At 42.4% G+C, this 19,856-nt stretch overlaps 1 protein-coding gene across 2 annotated transcripts in view; it reads right to left on the reverse strand.

Annotated features, from left to right (window-relative positions):
- The window catches only part of UGGT2 (UDP-glucose glycoprotein glucosyltransferase 2), a 670,166-nt gene that overhangs the window by 34,468 nt on the left and 615,842 nt on the right, over nt 1-19,856 (reverse strand). For both annotated transcript variants that reach the window (XM_073614383.1, XM_073614382.1), the window contains exon 37: nt 14,292-14,408. In XM_073614383.1, the coding sequence (XP_073470484.1) occupies nt 14,292-14,408 (117 nt within the window). The remainder of the gene's footprint in view (nt 1-14,291; nt 14,409-19,856) is intronic.

Consider the following 19,856-nt stretch of genomic DNA (forward strand, 5'->3'; position numbering starts at 1 on the left):
ATGGACTGGAGGGTACCCATGCCGTTTGTCCCACTGATTTTCATCCATATTGCCAGGACCCGACATTACATTAAAGCCGCAAGCAGTTTTAAATGACTTTTTTCCTTTAAAAATGTCATTTTGTGCAGGGACTGTTCTAAGCATGGGAAACACATGCCACTTTACAGGCATACTATAGACACCCCCCAGGTACGATATTTAAAGGAATATTTCACTTTTTTTTTCTTTAACTTTAAGCATCATTAAAATCACTGCTCCCGAAAAAACGTCCGTTTTTAAATGTTTTTTTTGCATTGATACATGTCCCCTGGGGCAGGACCCGGGTCCCCAAACCCTTTTTAGGACAATACCATGAAAATTAGCCTTTAAAATGGGCACTTTTGATTTCAAACGTTCGAGTCCCATAGACGTCAATGGGGTTCTAATGTTCGTGCAAATTTTCGGTCTGTTCGCAAGTTCTGGTGCGAACCGAACCAGGGGGTATTCGGCTCATTCCTAACAACTAGGTGCCTACACAACTGAGCATGCTCAGACCTGCAAATAGCTCTCATTTTAGCTCCAGTGTCTTTTTTACAGGGCGCTATAGTAAATACCAGAATGAGCGCTGTGTTAAAGAGCATTTTTTGGGAGTGAAATTCAGCACTATTCTAGTCCAATGCAAGTTTTAGCCATTGATTCTAATGGTACAATTGTAACTTCCCCAAATAAATCCTTTTAACATTGAGTTGAAATGTATCTTTCTCTGAAATAAATTTTACTTTGCAACATTGTTAATTACTTACTCTATTTAAGAATGCTAGAATGTGGAATGTTTTGATAAAATATTTGTTTCTCTGTCACTTTCACTTGTTACTCTCCATCTCACAACAATCTTTACCCAAACTGACACAGGTGTCTTTACAATCCACAAACAATACCATTGCTGATGCAAATTTAAAATGAGTCATCATTTTTTGTGCTTTTTATTATTTCCAAATAATCATAATTTGAACCCGAAAAATTTGATATGCGTACCAACATCACAAGTCGAAATGTAATTCCCAAAAATTTGAGGGTAATATCACTATTCTACACTCACCCACAAAGAACTAGCAAATATCACAGAATAAATCAAGAAGAATAACTCTTGAGTAATGTAATTCCATCACCTGTATGTCCAAAGAAATGCAGTATTTCTGTGTATTTATGTGTAGGAGGTTTTCACATGTGGCAGCTCCTTGGCTTAGAGGTTAGAACATCTGCTTAGCATCCCTGAGCGTCTGGGTTCAAATCCCAAACATGCTGCTTCATGTACAGAAGCTGTCTCATCTCCCAGGTCCTAAAACTATGTCTAAATGTAGTATTTATGTGTAGGAGGGTTCCCCCACCATTGTAAATCTTTCCAGATACACTATCTAGCCAAAAGTATTGGGGCACCTGCCTTTACACACACACACGAACTTTAATGGCAGTCCAGTCTTAGTCCTTGGGTTAAAATTTGATTTGGCCCACCCTTTGCAGCTAGAACAGCTTATGGGAAGGCTAGGAAGGCTGTCCACAGGGTTTAGTGTGTCTATGGGAATGTTTGACCACTCTTCCAGAAGTGCATTTGTGAGGCCAAGCACTGATGTTGGATGAGAAAGCCTGTCTCTGCTCTACTTCAGCCAAAAGATTTTCCATCGGGTTGAGATTAGGACTCTGTGCAGGCAGTCAAGTCCCTCCACCCCAAACTCACTCATTCGTGTCTTAATGGACCTTGCTTTGTGCACTGGTGTGCAGTTATGTTGGAACAGGAAGGGGCCATCCCCAAACTGTTCCTACAAAGTTGGGAGCATGAAATTGTCCAAAATGTCTTGGCATGCTGATGCCGTAGCCTCCCTGGCGGTTTTCCCAAGTGTGGCTCGGGGTTAAAATTCAGGACCATTAGCGGTAACCCCGAGCCACACTCGGGATTACATCGCAGGATCCTGGTGCCTCCTTACTTATCTTGTCCCCGGGATCCTGCGATGTCCCCTGCTGTGTCTGCGGGCTCCGTCCTCCTCCGAAGCCTCTCCGTGCCAGGCTCCGTTCCCTGCGAGCGGCGCGACGCACGGGGGCGGAGCCTGGCGGAAAATTCAAAAAAAGTGTAAAATCATAACACATACAGTACTGTAATCTTACAGATTACAGTACTGTATGAAATGATTTCACATCCCCTTTGTCCCCAGTGCTTTGGCCCATGCCCTGCATGCAGTTTTATATTGCATATACTGGTCTTTCTGCCTGGAAACTGGAGATTGTCCATAGCAACCAAAAAGTGTCCCTTTGCGTCAAAAATGGCTTTAGACCAGCTAGAAAACACCGATAGTAAATTAGAACACTTGCAGAATTGAGCGATAGTGAATCGTGTGGAAATTAATTTTATTACTATTTATTTTTATTTTTTTAAATTATTTATTTATTTTTATTATATTATAATTTATGTTTTTGTGTTTCAAACTTTATCATACCCGGGATATCTACTAGACTCTTGTTTGGACAGATTTAAGTGTGTTATTGTTAAGAATTACAGACCTACAATATACAACGCCAAATTTCCATGCAAAATAATTGTACCGCTTTCAGCACCTAAAATCCGAAATAATCATACCGCCAGGGAGGTTAAGAGTTCCCGTCACTGGAACTAAGAGGCCAAGCCCAACTGCTGAAAAACAACCCCACATTATAATCCCCCATCCACCAAATGATTTGGACCAGTGCACAAAGAAAGGTCCATAAACAAATGGATGAGTGAGTTTGGGGTGGAGGAACTTGACTGGCCTGCACAGAGTCCTGACTTTAACACAACAGAACACCTTGGGGATGAATTAGAGCGGAGACTGTAAGCCAGGCCTTCTCATCCATCATCAGTGCCTGACCTCATAAATGCACTTGGAAGAATGGTCAAACATTCCCATAGACATATCCCTAAACCTTGTGGACAGCCTTCCCAGAAGAGTTGAAGCTGTTATAGCTGCAAAGGGTGGGCCAAATTAATTTTGAACCCTACGGACTAAGACTGGGATGCCATTACAGTTCATGTGCATTTAAAGGCAGGCGTCCCAATACTTAGGCCAATATATTGTATATTGCTTGTGACACTGAGCATGGCTATGAACTTAGGGCTGGTTCACACAGAGATGCAGCCAACATGTGTGAGGCTGCCTGCTGGCTAAGTGGGTAGCAATTCTGTCTAGCAGCACTGGGGTTGCTGGTTCAATTCCCCAACATGTGAATGCTTGTGTTGAAGTTTAAATGTTCTCCCTGTGTGGGTTTCTCACCATAATCTAAAGACATAGACATAGAAATACAGATTTGCATATTTGAAAATAAGCAAAAAGCTAGCAGCTGCCATAACCCCCGGCATTTAGCGTTAAAGTACTGACATACGGGTATGGCGATTTGCGTGCAGTGGTTAAAGGAGGACTCCTCCTAGGGAAATGTTGCTGGGAATGCCTAAGAGGAGGAGCCATGATGCCAACCCAAGGCCTGAGAGTTCCAGTGAACACCACGACAGAGAGATCTGAGGTGCCAGCCCGAAGACCCAAACCTAGCCCAAACGCATCAGTTCCAGTCTGTCTGTGGATGTCAAGTTCTGTCCTTACAAAGAGGCAAGGTTTTATGAGGATAATCTTCTGATTGCATGGATGAGTACAGAATCAAATCCTTGGAGGTATTTTAAAAGTTTAGAAAATTAATTAGGGCGTGAAATAACGTGGATACTTTGTATACTGGAAATTTACATTGACAAGCCATAGAAGAGAGACTCTTTTTGTGTTCTTTTATATTTTTGATGAGGACTATTTTTCATGGACTGTAACTCCCCCTTCCCCTTTATTTTTTATGGACAATTGCTATACAGCTGAGATCGCGATATCTACTAATTCCGATGTGTTTATTGTTCTCCATTTTATACATGCTTATTCTAATGGCACTTCTTTTTGTATACTTTGCAATCAAATGTTATGTGTATGATTTTGAAGATAAAATATATTAGGGTGGAGCAGGCTAGGGAGGATTGTGGATTATGAGATAAACTTATATTTGTGTTCCTTTTAGGAACAAAGGGGAGGGTTGATCTTTGAATATTGATTTTCTGCAAGCATTATTCATTTACATATATCTGCAATGCTTTATGAAACCAAGGCTGGGAGACTTCATTAAGCTTAAATTTGAATGCTACTTTCTGTACTCAGGAAACAATTTACATAGAAAAAAGGCAAGTTGCTAGTAGCTTAGGCTTAACCGCAAGATATTTACAGAATCGTGATAAAGCAAGAGCAAATCGTTTGTGACATTTACACATACGATTTTGGATAGGAAAATTACATTTGGGGGGTCAATAAACACACCCCACACAGGGGGAGCTTGTCCTTATTTAGGAATATAGCATAAGTAAGGGACACATGCATGTCATGTGATATCCTGTATTATGAATCTTATAAAAGAATGAACACGGAAATTAAAGCTTTGAGCAGCGTATGAATTCTGATCTTTGTTGGATCATTATATATTGCATTGCTCCATGCGCAGATCTGAGTGTGGCAGAATGGAGGAATGCCAGCAAATAAGGTAATGTAATTAGACAGTAATAAAGGTGATAGCTTGTAATAGAGGTAAAGGAAGACAGAGGGTCTTTCAACAATTTGTACAATATCAATCTGGACACAAAATCTTTTACAACTTAAATAATGGATGCACAATATTTGTTAACATACCATTAAAAAATGTGTCCAAAAAACAGGGACCTCAGGAGTCCCACACCATCTTTGTAGTACACCAGACATCAAAAGATGATCTCAATAGGTATATCACTGTACAATGCCTAAACTTTGATAATCTTGTCCATTCATCCCATATGTTATCTTTCAACTGAGACCAATTATATCCCACCCATCCATTGTTAAGCATTGCTATAATATACATGGACAGACCATACCTTAGTTAAGGGTCGTGATACGTGTATCAGAAGTCTGTGGAATCATGGCTGTCAGGACCAACACTGTCCCGCCTCAGTCAGAAACAATCTGCAGAGATCAGCAGAAGCAACAGAGACCACCCCTATGAACTGTAGCTGACAGGGAGATAAGGAAGTCAAATGAGTAATAAATGGTAAATCTTTATTGCAAAACAATATCCACTTACATGAAGGTTCAGCTGCCTTTGCCTGGGAAGGGGGTCTCAAAATGATGGTGCACAATCTAAACTCTAAAATCCAACTCTTGGCCAGAGAATGGAGAAGCCAGGACTGCTCGAGTAAGCTACCTTTGAAGGGAGCAGAAGCAGCTGGTCGAGACCCACTCAAGGAGTGAAAATCCGCCGCCTCCAACCACCTACAGCGTCAGTCTGTCTCCATGTCAACAATGTGTTTTAAGGCCATGCCTCTTTCTCATGTTCTTCTCAACTTGAGAAAGAGACGGGGCCTCAAAACGCTTTATTGCCATGGAGACAGACTGACATTGTGGGTGGTTGGCTTTCATTTCGCTAGTGTATCTCCAGCGGCTCCATCTCACTGCATGAGTTGTAGTGCAGCCTCCCTTCAACTCTAGCTTACTCGAGCGATCCCCCTGCCAAGAGTGGGATTTTGAAATTGGGATTGTGCACCAATACATAAGAATTCCCTCCCCAGGCAAACACAGCTGAACCTTCATGTAAGTGGATGTTGTTTTGGAATAAAGGTTTACCATTTATTACACATTGGAGTTCCTTATATCTCTGTCATCTACGTACGGATAGACTGTACCTGCTGATCTCTGCAGATGTTTTCTGTTAGTCCTAACAGCCACAGTGATTCCATAGACTTCTGATACACTTAGACCCTTTCCACACTGGGACGTTTTTTAGGCGTTTTAGCGCTAAAAATGGTGCCTGAAAAGCGCCTCTCAAGCCAACCCAGTGCTTTCACACTGGGGAGGTGCACTTGCTGGACGGGAAAAAAGTCCTGCAAGCAGCATCTTTTGGGCAGTGTGGGAGCGGTGTATATTGAAATGAATGGGCAGCGCTGCCGAAGCTTCGCGCTTTGCAGGCGCTGCGGCAGTGCCGCAACACAGGTGCTATTAACCCTTTCTTTGGCCGCTAGCGGGGGTTAAAAGCACCCTGCTAGCAGCCGAAAAGCGCCGCTAAAACTAGTGGTGCTTTACCACTAACGCCACACCGCACCAATGTGAAAGGGGTTTTATGTGGACTCGACAATATTTACAGGCGCGTGACGTACGCTAGCTGTTGCGAAACTCTATGCATAGAGATGTGGTTAATCTGAACTGTTCAGCTAGAACAAACAAGGGAAGCAGAGAAGGGAGGCTCACTCCTCATGGCAGGTAAACACATTTGAGGTGTTGTGTGATCTAACTGCAAGAAGAAACCTGTAACATTTGGGGTATTTAGGTAAGGATATCGGGCTGGACAGTTTAGGGGAGCAACCTAGGCTGTTTTTAAAGAGAATGCGCGGAGAAAAGATTGTGTGGTGATAGGCACTGTTACCTTTTAAGCATGTTATTGTATGGATGGGTTGTCCCCTATAGGGGTAATCCATGTTGGGCTAAGACTGCGTGATTTGAAGAGGAAGGAGGGTATGGAAGAAAGAAAAGAGCTAAAGGTGGTAGGGGGGAGGGGGGTGGGAGGGCTAAGAGGAGGGGGGTAACGCTGGATAGGTCCGGGGGGGTGTAGTATTAGAGAGGCTTAGGGGTCTTCACTCAGTGGTCCCTAGCGACATGAGTAAGGGAGGTTAAGGGGACAGCCGTGATTGATAGAAGTCAGAAGGGAGATAGTGTTCCACCCATGGTTTCCATAGGCGTTGATATTTTTTTACTTTGTCTAGGAGAGTAGCTTCCACTTTAGCATGGATCATGGCCCTGGTGACCCTTTTTTTGGTTTCTGTGATGCTAAGGTGTGGAGTTTTCCAGGCCTTCACGATGGTTTGCTTTACCACGGTAGTGACTTGCAAGAGAAGTTTAAATCACTTCCGGAGGCTTTTCAAGTAGGGCTGTGGCTGGGTTAGGGTCCAGTGGCTCTTTGAACAATGTGGAAAGAACATGGAAAACTTCAGTCCAGTATGTTTGGGCCAGTGGGCAGGTCCACCAGATGTGGAGATGTGTACCGGCATCTGGGCAGCCTCGAAAGCATTTGGGAAGGTAGGTGGGGTGGAATTTGGCGATCCGGGCAGGGACCAGATACCAGCGCATAAGAACCTTATAATTTGTTTCCAACGCCACTATATTCTGTGACGCTGACTTGGTAGCTTCCCAGATCTCCATCCAGTCCTTGGTGTCAAGAGGGAGACCCAGATCTCTCTCCCACTTAGCTGCATAGGGTATGGGTGTAGAGGAAGGAGAGTCCATAAGTTGGGTATATATGTTGGAGATTAAGCCATGAGCATGGGGGTCTGTTTTACAAGTGCGATAGAATGTTGACATAGTGGGTAGGGATGTGTCTTTTCAGAGGCATGAGGTAAAAAAAATGCTTAATTTGGAGATAACGGAAAATCTCAGAGTTAGGGATATCATGTGATTCGCAGAGGGGCGGAAAATAAATTAATCGGGAGTTGTAAATTTGTGGGCACAAATAAGGTTAGCAGAAGACCACCTGTGGAATGAAGAGGGGGAGGTCCAGGCAGGGTAGAAGGCTGGATTGCGGAGGTATGACAGGAGTGGGTTATTTGGAGATTGGAAGCCATACCTATTTTTAAGTCTGTCCCAGATCGCTAAGGAGTGACAGGTTATTGAGTTGTTTAGTACTCTGCGGTCTCTTGGGTGGAGCCACAGTAAATTGGCTACAGATAGGGGATCGCAATCCACCGACTCCAGTGCGACCCACAAGGGTATTTCCTGTGTCACGTGATATTTGGGGAGTTGAGCCAGGTGCGCAGCTTGGTGATATTGGGGAGCCCTAGGCCTCCTTAGAGTTTGGAGAGATACAGAATACGCCTTGGGATTCAAGGTCTTGTACTGCCCCAAACATAGTTGAACACACGGTGTTGTAGGATTCTTAAAAAGTGGGATGGAACTGAGATCGGTAAAACTCAAAAGAGGTACAGTATTTTGCGTCAAGATTGCCATTTTGGTAACTCTGATGCGGCCCATCCATGCCAGGGGGAGTGAGGACCACAAGGACATGAGATTAGTAAATGGGTCAACATAGCTGGGTAGTTGGTGGAATACAATGCATTAGGGTCTGCAGTCAAGTTGATTCCCAGGTAAGTGATGTATTGGGGGGACCAAGAGAATGGCAGTACTTGTTGAAGTTGCGGTATTAATGGAGGGGGTATGAATATGTTAAGGGCTTTAGATTTCTGAGGGTTCACTACTAGGCTAGATATTGATGCAAATTGGTCTAGGTTGTTTAGGAGATTAGGAAATTAGGTTAAGGGGGAGGATAGGAAGAGAAGAATGTCGTCCGCGAATAGACAGAGCTTGTGGTGGTGGCCTCCTAGGTCTACTCCTTTGATGTCAGGATTGGAACGCATTTGTTGAGCTAAGGGTTCAATGGCTAGGGCGAAAAGAAGTGGTGATAGGGGGCATCCCTGTCTTGTCCCTCATTGTATGGGAAAAGGGTCAGACTTATATCCTGCATACTTAATATGGGCTGTAGGGAAGGTGTATAAAGAGGATATCCAGAATAAGAAGTGTGGCCCAAAACCCCAACGTCGCAGCACAAACTGTAAGTAGGGCCAGGAGAGGGTGTCAAACTCTTTTTTTATGTCCAAAGACACAAAGCAGGCCGGTATGCGGTGCTTGCGGGCTGCATGGGCTATGAGGACTGCCCTGTGGATGTTATCTCCAGCTTGCCGTAGAGGTATAAAGCCTACTTTATCTTTGTGAATGAGAGACCCAATGATCAAATTCAGTCGCAAGGACATAATTTTGGCCATCAGTTTGATGTCTTTGTTTAATAATGAGATGGGGCGATAATTATAACAGGATGAGTCATCCGATAGGGGTTTGGATAGCATGGAGATAATGGCTGAGAGGGAGTGGAGTCCAAAAGAGTGGCCTTTCAGGATGGAATTGAGGGCTTCTACTAGTAGAGGGGCAAGAAGGTTTTCAAATTGTGTCTAATAGGTGGCCGTAAAGCCATCTGGGCCTGGGCGCTTGTTAGTGTTTAAGGTTTTGATTGCAGTGCGGACCTCTAGATCTGAGATGGGTTGCTCGAGGGTCGTATGCTGCGACGTTGATAGAGTGGGGAGAGGAAGATTGGAGAACAGGGCCGTTGCACGTGTATCGTCAAAAGTATTTTTTGCGGAATACAGGTCTCTTAGGCGTTTACAGAACAGGGGCAGGATTTTTATAGGATTACTGGAAGTAGGAATTATTCGCTAGTTGCAAGCTGGTGGGTTTGCGTGCGCAGTCAAATCTTCTAAGGGACAAACCGAGGAAAGTGTCTGGCTTATTGCCTTTCATGTATAATTTATGCCTAGATCAACAAAGTGTTTTTTCAGCAGATTCCATAAGGAAGAGGTCTAGTTACAGTTTAGCTATGTCTAGGGCTTGTCTACAGTAGGGACGGAAAGTATTCAGACCCCCTTAAATTTTTCACTCTTTGTTATATTGCAGCCATTTGCTAAAATCATTTAGTTCATTTTTTTCCTCATTAATGTAAACACAGCACCCCATATTGACAGAAAAACACAGAATTGTTGACATTTTTGCAGATTTATTAAAAAAAAGAAAAACTGAAATATTACATGGTCCTAAGTATTCAGACCCTTTGCTGTGACACTTATATATTTAGCTCAGGTGCTGTCCATTTCTTCTGATCATCCTTGAGATGGTTCTACACCTTCATTTGAGTCCAGCTGTGTCTGATTATACTGATTGGACTTGATTAGGAAAACCACACACTTGTCTATACATGACCTTACAGCTCACAGTGCATGTCAGAGCAAATGAGAATCATGAGGTCAAAGCAACTGCCTGAAGAGCTCAGAGACAGAATTGTGGCAGGGCACAGATCTGGCCAAGGTTACAAAAAAATGTTTGCTGCACTTAAAGCGGGGGTCCACCTATCTATCGTTTTTTTTTTTTTGGAGTTCATTCACAAACTTTTCTTCTCATGATTATCTACTCACTTGTTCTGTGTAATAAGTCCACCTGTGTCCGATTTCGTTGTAAAGAATAACTTATAAAATTCACTGAAGGCGGTTTCCATCTTCATTGTGGGCATTTGAAGCCCACAAGCATGTATTTCCTGGATGCGGTGAATGTTGTGCTCCCAGCATTCACCGAGATGTTGTGATGACGCTGTTGCACAATGCATGCTGGGAAGCCTGAGACTAGCTCCCAGGGGACTGTGGGAGGTCTGGGAGAGACTAGAAACACGCCTACTCCCATGGGAGGAAAACCAGGAAGTGCTAAGAAGATTAGAAAAAAAAGGTAATTACGGCGATTTAAATTTTTTTACACAGCATGTCAGCATCTAGGCAAGGAAGAGAATGCAAAGAGATAATGTTCAAAATTTGGGTGGAACCCCGCTTTAAGGTTCCTAAGAGCACAGTGGCCTCCATAATCCTTAAATGGAAGACATTTGGGACGACCAGAACCCTTCCTAGAGCTGGCCATCCGGCCAAACTGAGCTATCGGGGGAGAAGAGCCTTGGTGAGAGGTGAGAGGTAAAGAAGAACTCAAAGATCACTGTGGCTGAGCTCCAGAGATGCAGTCGGGAGATGGGAGAAAGTTGTAGAAAGTCAACCATCACTGCAGCCCCCCACCAGTCGGGGTTTTATGGCAGAGCAAAGAGATTTATGGCAAAGCCTCTTCTCAGTGCAAGACACATGAAAGCCCGCATGGAGTTTGCTAAAAAAAAAACACCTGAAGGACTCCAAGATGGTGAGAAATAAGATTCTCTGGTCTGATGAGACCAAGATAGAACTTTTTGGCCTTAATTCTAAGCGGTATGTGTGGAGAAAACCAGGCACTGCTCATCACCTGTCCAATACAGTCCCAACAGTGAAGCATGGTGGTGGCAGCATCATGCTGTGGGGGTGTTTTTCAGCTGCAGGGACAGGACGACTGGTTGCAATCGAGGGAAAGATGAATGCGGCCAAGTACAGGGATATCCTGGATGAAAACCTTCTCCAGAGTGCTCAGGACCTCAGACTGGGCCGAAGGTTTACCTTCCAACAAGACAATGACCCTAAGGCACACAGCTAAAATAATGAAGGAGTGGCTTCACAACAACTCTGTGACTGTTCTTGAATGGCCCAGCCAGAGCCCTGACTTAAACCCAACTGAGCATCTCTGGAGAGACCTAAAAATGGCTGTCCACCAATGTTTACCATCCAACCTGACAGAACTGGAGAGGATCTGCAAGAAGGAATGGCAGAGGATACCCAAATCCAGGTGTGAAAGACTTGTTGCATCTTTCCCAAAAAGACTCATGGCTGTATTAGATCAAAAGGGTGCTTCTACTAAATACTGAGAAAAGGGTCTGAATACTTAGGACCATGTGATATTTCAGTTTTTCTTTTTTAATAAATCTGCAAAAATGTCAACAAGTCTGTGTTTTTCTGTCAATAAGGGGTGCTGTGTGTACATTAATGAGGAAAAAAAATGAACTTAAATGATTTTAGCAAATGGCTGCAATATAACAAAGAGTGAAAAATATAAGGGGGTCTGAATACTTTCCGTCCCCACTGTATATTGGAGTGAGGGGTCATCTTGGAATGCCGCGTGGGATTGATAGAAGACGGATTCTAGCTGGTGATGTAGGGCTTGGCGTTCTTTAAGAAACTAGGCTTTGCTTATACAAATCCAGGGTAGGACAGGTTTATGGGCTTCCCATAATGTTAGCGGTGTAACGTAATCCGTGGAGTTATGAGATAAATAATCCTTAATAGTCAAAGCAATGTTTTTTCTGTGTGAGGGATGGGCAAGGAAGGTGTCGTTAAGGCACCATGAACGATCGACTTGTCGTGGTACTAGGGATTCCAGTGAGGTGAGGACAGCATTGTCCATGCGTATGGTAGGATAGTGGATGAAAGGAGAGCTGGAGAGGTCCCGATGGATATCAGTATGTGGTCTATACGAGAGAATGTTTTGTGGTGGGTGGGAATAGTGTGAAAATTGCCGCCTTGCAGGGTTGACTTCTTGCCAGGAGTCAAGAAGGGTTGCTGTAGTAGTTGCTGAAAGGTGAGTTTCTTGGGGCTAGAGGAGGGTGAAAAAAGTGATTTATCCAGAAAGGGGTAAATGACCTAGCTGGAGTCTCCACCAATCAATAAGGTGCTCCATTTAGGTGCCCTGAGAGAATTATGTATCTGCCTTCTGGATCTTTAGTCTCTGCCCCGAGTGTAAAGACCCCTCTTTGCTTGGTGTCTGCTGAAACAGCAAATACCTGAGGGTAGGCCGGGCCAAAGGATTAGGGGGTTGTAGAACCTGGAGCTGTGGTTTAAACGATCGATGCTTGGAAATGGTTGTTTGGGAGAGATCGGTGAATAGCTGGTATTTATGGCCTTGGAATTTGGAGGGAGTCTTGTTGCCGTGCTGCAGAAAGGAGCTGCTCTTTAGTGCAGTAAAAATGTAGTTTGCCAACTACGTCGTGTGGTGAGCCCTCAGGTTTGTGGGGGGCGAGAGCTCTGTGAATGCGGTCCATTTCCAGGCACTCAATGGAAATGGATGGGAAAAGCTCCTGGAACAGGGCGGTGATGGTGGATTGCAGATCGAGTATAGATTCAGGGATTCCTCGGTTGCGCAGATTGGACCTACGGGCCTTATTCTCATAGTCCTCCAATTGGGTTTACAGAGTTATATTTTCTTCTCTGAGGGCTTCCAGTTCATCAGCATGATTGCCCAGAATAGCTTCCAAATCATCCACCCTCTGCTCCAGTTCAGATGTGCCCAGCTCCCTGATCTCCTTGGTAAGGCGATCTGTGATTTGATCTGAGGTGTGTTTGAATGCTTTCTGCAGCATACGCTCAAATTGTCTGAGCAGGTCAGACTGTGCTGTAGAGGCTTGGGGAGGGCAGAGGGGAGGCAAACAGTTCTGTGTCAGACTCACCCTCATCTCTATGCAGCCATGGCTTCATCCGCGGGGGGAGAGCTGTGTCCCTGTGTGAGATGGAGGTGTCGGCACCAATTTTGGCGGAGGCCCTGGCCAGGACCTCCCATATTGTTTTTGCTTTTGGCTTCTGACGGGTGCCGCCGAGCACCATGGCGACCGCTCAGGATTGTTCCACGGCTCTTGTGGGTATATGTTTTGTGACCTGGCAGAGGCTTTCAGCAGCGGTGTGAGTCCCCGTTGTGCGGAGCCATCAGTCGGACATGACCGGCACGGGCGGCTTCACGCATGTGCCCCTTACTTTGTATAATTTCTTTCTTCTACTAGTGAGGTTTTTTTTTTGTTTGTTTTTCCTTAAACTACACGAGAAAGGCTGTTTGCACTTTCTAATGTAGAATTACCTACAGTCGCAGGTCATTAAATATACCACCCCCTCGGTTTTGTAGTTCACAAACTGTCAAGATATACTGTATGTACTGTTCCATTGGGAAAAGTGGGAGGCCTCACTGTATTGATAAGGACAACTGGGCTGTGATTTCTTTACATTACCATGATGTTGACAAGACCAAAATGTTTATCAGGCACTAAGCTTAGGCTCCATGAAATGTGTAAAGACTGCACAAATCTTGCCTCGATAGGTTTTGACTAATATAGGTTTTGATTAATATACAGTACACATGGAGAGCTAATATTTGATCCATTGCAGTATTTTGTTGAAGGCAATGGATTATTTGTATGATTTTTTTATCAGGATGTATAATAAACTTTACTTTACATTTTTAACAGTATATTTGGGTCTATACTATTGTAGTACCAGAAAAAGTCCCTTTACAGCATATATTTGGGTTAGACCCCTTTCACACTGAGGCGCTTTACAGGCGCTACAGCGCTAAAAATAGCGCCTGTAAAGAGCCACTCCTGTCTCTCCAGGGTGAAAGCCCAAGTGCTTTCACACTGGAGCGGTGAGCTTGCAGGATGTTAAAAAAACTTCTGCAAGCAGCATCTTGCTCGTGTATACACTGCTCCTGCCCATTGAAATGAATGGGCAAAGTGGCTATACCCCCGGCATAGCGCTTTGTGGTGGTTTGAACCCTTTCTGGGCCGCTAGCGGGGGGTAAAAGCGCCCCGCTAGTGGCCGAATAGCGCCACGTAATTGACTGTAGAGCGGTAATGCATTACCGCCGAAGCACCCACCTCCCCAGTGTGAAAGGGGCCTTACATTAGTAAAAGTAGCTACATTAAAGAAAACAAATTGTTACTTTACATAAACAGAACCAACTGTCATTTACACAGCTAGACCATCTTACCAGATCAATGGTTTTGGCTCTTTCCTTGGACTTGTCATCACACCAGGTCTCACACCAAAGCCATTCTTGAGGAAGAGATTTTATAGACACTTGATGAATCATATTGTTGGGTAAATCCTATAAAAAAAAAGATAATCTTCTGGATAAGATGCAAACAGGATAAAACATTTACCTTTTTAATCCAGTGTTAGTGTTTAGTTCACTGTGTTTTACCATAATAGTTATCAGTCTAGACAACCTTCAATCAGTGACCTGATTCTTGTACAGAAATAGATTATCACACTCTGAGGCTGATTTACTAAGAATGCATTGCGCCAGTTCATACCTTAATTGGTGCGCTGTCATTAACCAAACGTGCGAATCGGCGCACTTTGAAGCGCAAAACGATAATAAATATGTAAACTGCAACTGGTGTTAGGGTAAATGTGGTTTTCTCATTGATAATAGCGCACGCCCAATACAATTGGTTAATTTCATCTCATTGGATGTGTCTTGTTAGGCAATTAGTAGGTGTTCTCAGTTAATTAACCCTTTTGATGCTAATCTCATTCCTATTACTTCTAATATATCTTTGAAATTTGTTTTTTTCCTATTTTTACCCAAATCTTTCAATACATTACAAAGAACAGAGAAGCGTTTCTAAACCCAATAAATTAATATTTTCAGATCTCTTGATCTTTAAAAGGTGACCATACACTGCAATCAGTTAGATCTTAAAAAAAAATAAATTTAGTGCAAGAGCCTGTTTGATTTCCTATAATCTGAATTAATTGTTCAAGTGCGTCTTCCTATTACCTATTTTGCCGAAGTATCGAGTTGTACAGAGATTGGCCAATCAGATTGCATAGTGCATGACCATCTTAAGTGCCAAATTTGGAATGTAGACGTGCCATGACCCACTTGTATTTTCCTAAAGATATTTCTTGGGCATAATACAAGGCACATGAGAAACCACCTTTTTTCAAGACATGCTATCAGTGATCAGGACTCTTCAAACTATGGGTCTCCAGCTGTTGCGGAACTACACACCCCAAGAGGCATTGTAAAACTCTGACATTCACAGACATGACTAGGCATGATGGGAATTGTAGTTCCTGAACAACTGGAGGGCCGTAGTTTGAAGACCCCTGTGCTAGACCATTATTATGCCTCCAGAATTGGGAGTGTGGCATCTACCCAACTTCTCTCTGCTGGTGGACACAAGAACCTACATCTATAGATATATATTTGGGCAGCACAGTGGTCTAGTGGTTAGCACTTTCACCTAGCAGCAAAAAGGGTTGCTGGTTCCAATCACACCCGCAACACTATCTGCCTGGAGTTTGCATGTTCTCCCTGTGCCTGCGTGGGTTTCCTCCAGGTACTTCGGTTTCCTCCCACACTCTAAAAACATGCTGGTAGGTAAATCGGATCCTGTCTAAATTGACCCTAATATGTATAAATGTGCGTTAGGGACCCGCACAAACACCTCCCCATGTTAAAAAAAAAAAAATAATTTTCTTAATTTGCAAATAAGGATCATCACTTCCTCAGAGAACAGTGAGCGGGGCATGGTGGTGGGAAGAAATTAGCAGCAGTACAAGCAATGTCGTGTAGGGGCATGATGTCATTCCCGCGTGCTGGCCACAGCTTCCGGGAACCAATATGCGCCACGGGTACATACCTCTGCACACACACACCAGTTGCGCATCTCACATACACAGCGGTCGCGCACCTAGATGCATTTGGTGCATCTAGCTGCAGGAACCCAATTTTTAGGGAAATTGGTAGTAAAGCAGATGCAGATTTCCAGGACTGGACTAACAGATGTTTCTAGTGAAAGGCAACTGGTGTTTTCTATTAAACAAGGTCTAACTGGGCCATTGACACGAATCACAGTTGAAATTAGGAATGTGTCTTTGCAAAGTTTAACTAAATGAAATCCTTTCTTATTTTTGCTTGGGGATAGAGTGCAGAGGGATTAGAAGTCTTGTCAGTTTTGGGGGATGTCTGCACCCCTGAGATGAAGACACCTCCCAAATTTTGCCACTTTCTTCTTAAAATGTATTCACTTCCTGTCACATAGCCAAACTGGTAGGGGTTTTATCCTCACTTCCTATGTCTTTCCTTGGGGACACACAGGTCAATCTAAATAGCTTCCCCATTAGGTCAATTGCACTCTAGCATTTTGCTCTGTACACCCCAAATTATTAGGTATCTTGAACTTTGGGGTTTATTTACTAAAGGCAAATCCACTTTCGAGTGCACTTGGAAGTGCAGTTGCTGGATATCCGAGAGGGACATGCAAGGAGAATAAAAAAAACAACATCTTTGCTTCTACATGATTGGATGATAAAATCACCAGTGCTTTCCCTCAGATTTACAGCAAGTGCACTTGTATTGCAGAGTGGATTTGCCTTTAATAAATCCCCAAATACCTAATAATTTGGGGTGTACACAACAAAGTATTAGAGTGCAATTTGCCTAATGGGAACACTAGTTAGATTGACCTGTGTGTCCCCAAGGAAAGACATTGGTAGGGTTTTACCCTCACTTCTTGTTCGGCTGTGACAGGAAGTGAAGCCAATTTTCAGAAAAGGGACACAAAGCCCAACCTAAAAAAAGACAAGCAGGGGTGCTAACACTCACTTGGTTTCCCTCAAATGCCCACATAGGATTGTCTTGAGCTAGATTTTAGCTCAGTGCTCTAAATCAGTGCTTCTCAACCCTGTCCTCAAGTACCCCCAACAGGCCATGTTTGCAGGTTTTCCTTCATCTTGCACAGGTGCTTTAAATCACAGTGAATGGCTTGGTATTTTGCACAGCTATTTTAGCTAAGATAAATTCCCAAAACATGTCCTGTCGGGGTACTACAAGGACCGAGGCTGAGAACCACTGGAAAATTCAATACTTACCTCTCTGTAATTTTCCTTTCCTGGTGCCCATCCATGGCAGCATACGCGCAATCTATGCATATGCTACCATGAAGGCACCAGGAAAGTAGCTTTTAGATAAATCACACCTTTTTTGTTTTGCCATGCCAATCAGGCTAGTTAAGCTGCAGCTGGGAAATCTGTTGCATGAAAATTAACAAAACACATAAAACAAACATTTCCTACAAATTTTATTGGTCAACAAAACAGGACTTGGAAAAGAGCAAGGAAAGCAAAAAACACATGTATGTTAATTTGAGACACTAACAGAATATGGTTTTGAGGTCTGACCACTTTGCAGAGGAAATTAACAGGAGTTAAAAGGACTGCGCCCACAAACGGACATCTATTAAGGATTTAAACATGAATTAGTCTTCTAATTGAAAACATCAGTGTATGACGAAACGCGTCTGGGAGGGACGTGCTGACGTCCCCACGTCGCCCTGCTGTGGACGGGAGTTTGTCTGAGTGCCGGCCGGCATCGCTTTTATCTTTCGTTTTTATTGTAAGTGATATTCTATTTAAATAAATTCTAGTTTTATACAGTATCACACTATTAGCTGCTTCTTTATACTATATGCACTGCTCAGCTCGGGACAAGATTGCCAGGACGTATCCACGCCGTTCCTGCCAGGAGTTCGGTCTGTGCTTATGTTAATCTGCTCACTTATTTTTTGACATCTGGTAAGCAGGATTTTCAAAAGGTTCGCTGGAATTTTATACCCTTTGTCACTTTTTATGGTGTTAAGTCTTCAGCTGTGTGGAGTCTGCTCACACTAGTTTGCCATCTGGTAAGCAGGTTTTATATGTGGCTTGCTGCACCTAGTGGGATTTCTTTCCATGCCTTCATCTGGATGATAGTTACAAGCTCACTTGCCTTTAATATCTGGTAAGCAGATTCTTTGTAAGGTTCACGTACTATTTTTCCCATTGAAGGGAAAACACACTTTATTGCATGATTGCATGGCACTCACGTAACAATCCCATGTGTGTTTATGACACTGGATGTTTTTATGAATATATATGATTTTGGTTTTTGTTGAGTGTTGCATTATTTTCTTTTTCTTTTGAGTTTTTTATGTTATCAGTATTACGCTATGTTTTTGCTATATATTTTTGGGTAATCCTTTGTGGATCTGAATACACGGGACGAGTGTGACCTATCCTGTCTCATTGGGATCGTTCTCTAAAGGCCCAGACTGGGTTTAAGCCACTCGCCCAATTTTGGCTTACTTCTGGTAAGCATTTCACCACATAGATGTGTTTCATTGAATTGTTACCCTACAACATATGAATTTTTGAAGAATTTCACGTCACTCATCTATGATTGTTGGACATTTTTTTTGTATGGGACTATACACTTTCACGATTGTTTATAATACTTTATAGCACTTTTTTTTGTTTTTTATTTTTGTATTGGTGTGCCTCACTTATAACCGCAGCTTTCACTTTATCTTAATTTAATCTATTTTTCCAAGCGCAGTTTTTTATTTTTTATTTTTAAAAGCAAATTCATACAAAGTGAACCATATAAAAAATCAATAACACAAAAGCATACATTTATATAAAATACCCCATAAACTTTATATAAAATATTGTGAATTAATAAATACCCATCAATAATGGTAAAATTAGTAAAGTGTCCCATAAGTCCTTTTATATAATCCTTTATATGGTTCACTTTGTATGAGTTTGTTTTCACTTTTGATGAATACAGGTGGCACATGTGATCAATTAGTAATTAACTGTATATTTATGGTAAAATCTATTTTAGGAGATATATAAACACACAGTGATTTCACATAATTCTAAATGTATTTATTCATTTATTGACACCTTGGAATTTTGCACAAATAATTGCAGGCATTTACTGTCTATGCATCTAAGTACACATTTGTGATAAAATTAACTGGTGTATTTTAGGTAAGTATGACATATATGTACTTTCAGCAATACTCAAAAACAATTTAACTTTCAGTGCTAGGTGGAATTCCACTTTATAGTGGACCATTCATTAAAATTCTCACTTCATAAGATAATATAATCAGTGGGGCACACACCAGCCTTATAAACCATCATTATTTGTTTTTCTACATGCCATGAATGAATGAAAAAATAAAGAAGGTTAAAATTAAAAGCGTTATTAAATCTCAAAACCAACATTTATTAAATTATAGCTCACCAACTTTTAGATGTGATGGTTGCATTTGTTTTGTTTTTTTAGGCTTTTTCTTTTATTTTTACCTGATGATCCAGCCAGTAGGTCAGTTATTTTTCAACTTACTTTGACATTCCAAGCTGTTCAGACAAAACAGCAGCTAGAGGGTTGAGACAAGCTATTTTACTTTATCTGTCACATTTTAAATGTTAAAGTGGCACTAAACCCAAAATCTAAAAAATATTATATTGCAATTTAAAGATGTAAGGGCTGCATTATTTTCAGTTTTTTAGGCTTTTTTCCCTTATTTTCACTTGGTGATATAACTAGTAAGTCTGTAATTTTTCAACTTACATTAACAGACCTAGTTGTCCAGACAAAGTAGTAGGTAGAGAGCTGAGATAAACTATTTAACACTGACAAGGGTGCTTACAATGGTCAACTTTTATTCAGTTATGTCAGGGGTGCTCAACCTTTTGAAGAGCGAGGGTTACT

Source organism: Aquarana catesbeiana, linkage group LG02 (assembly GCF_042186555.1).
Source record: "Aquarana catesbeiana isolate 2022-GZ linkage group LG02, ASM4218655v1, whole genome shotgun sequence".
NCBI classification, from domain to species: Eukaryota; Metazoa; Chordata; class Amphibia; order Anura; family Ranidae; genus Aquarana; species Aquarana catesbeiana.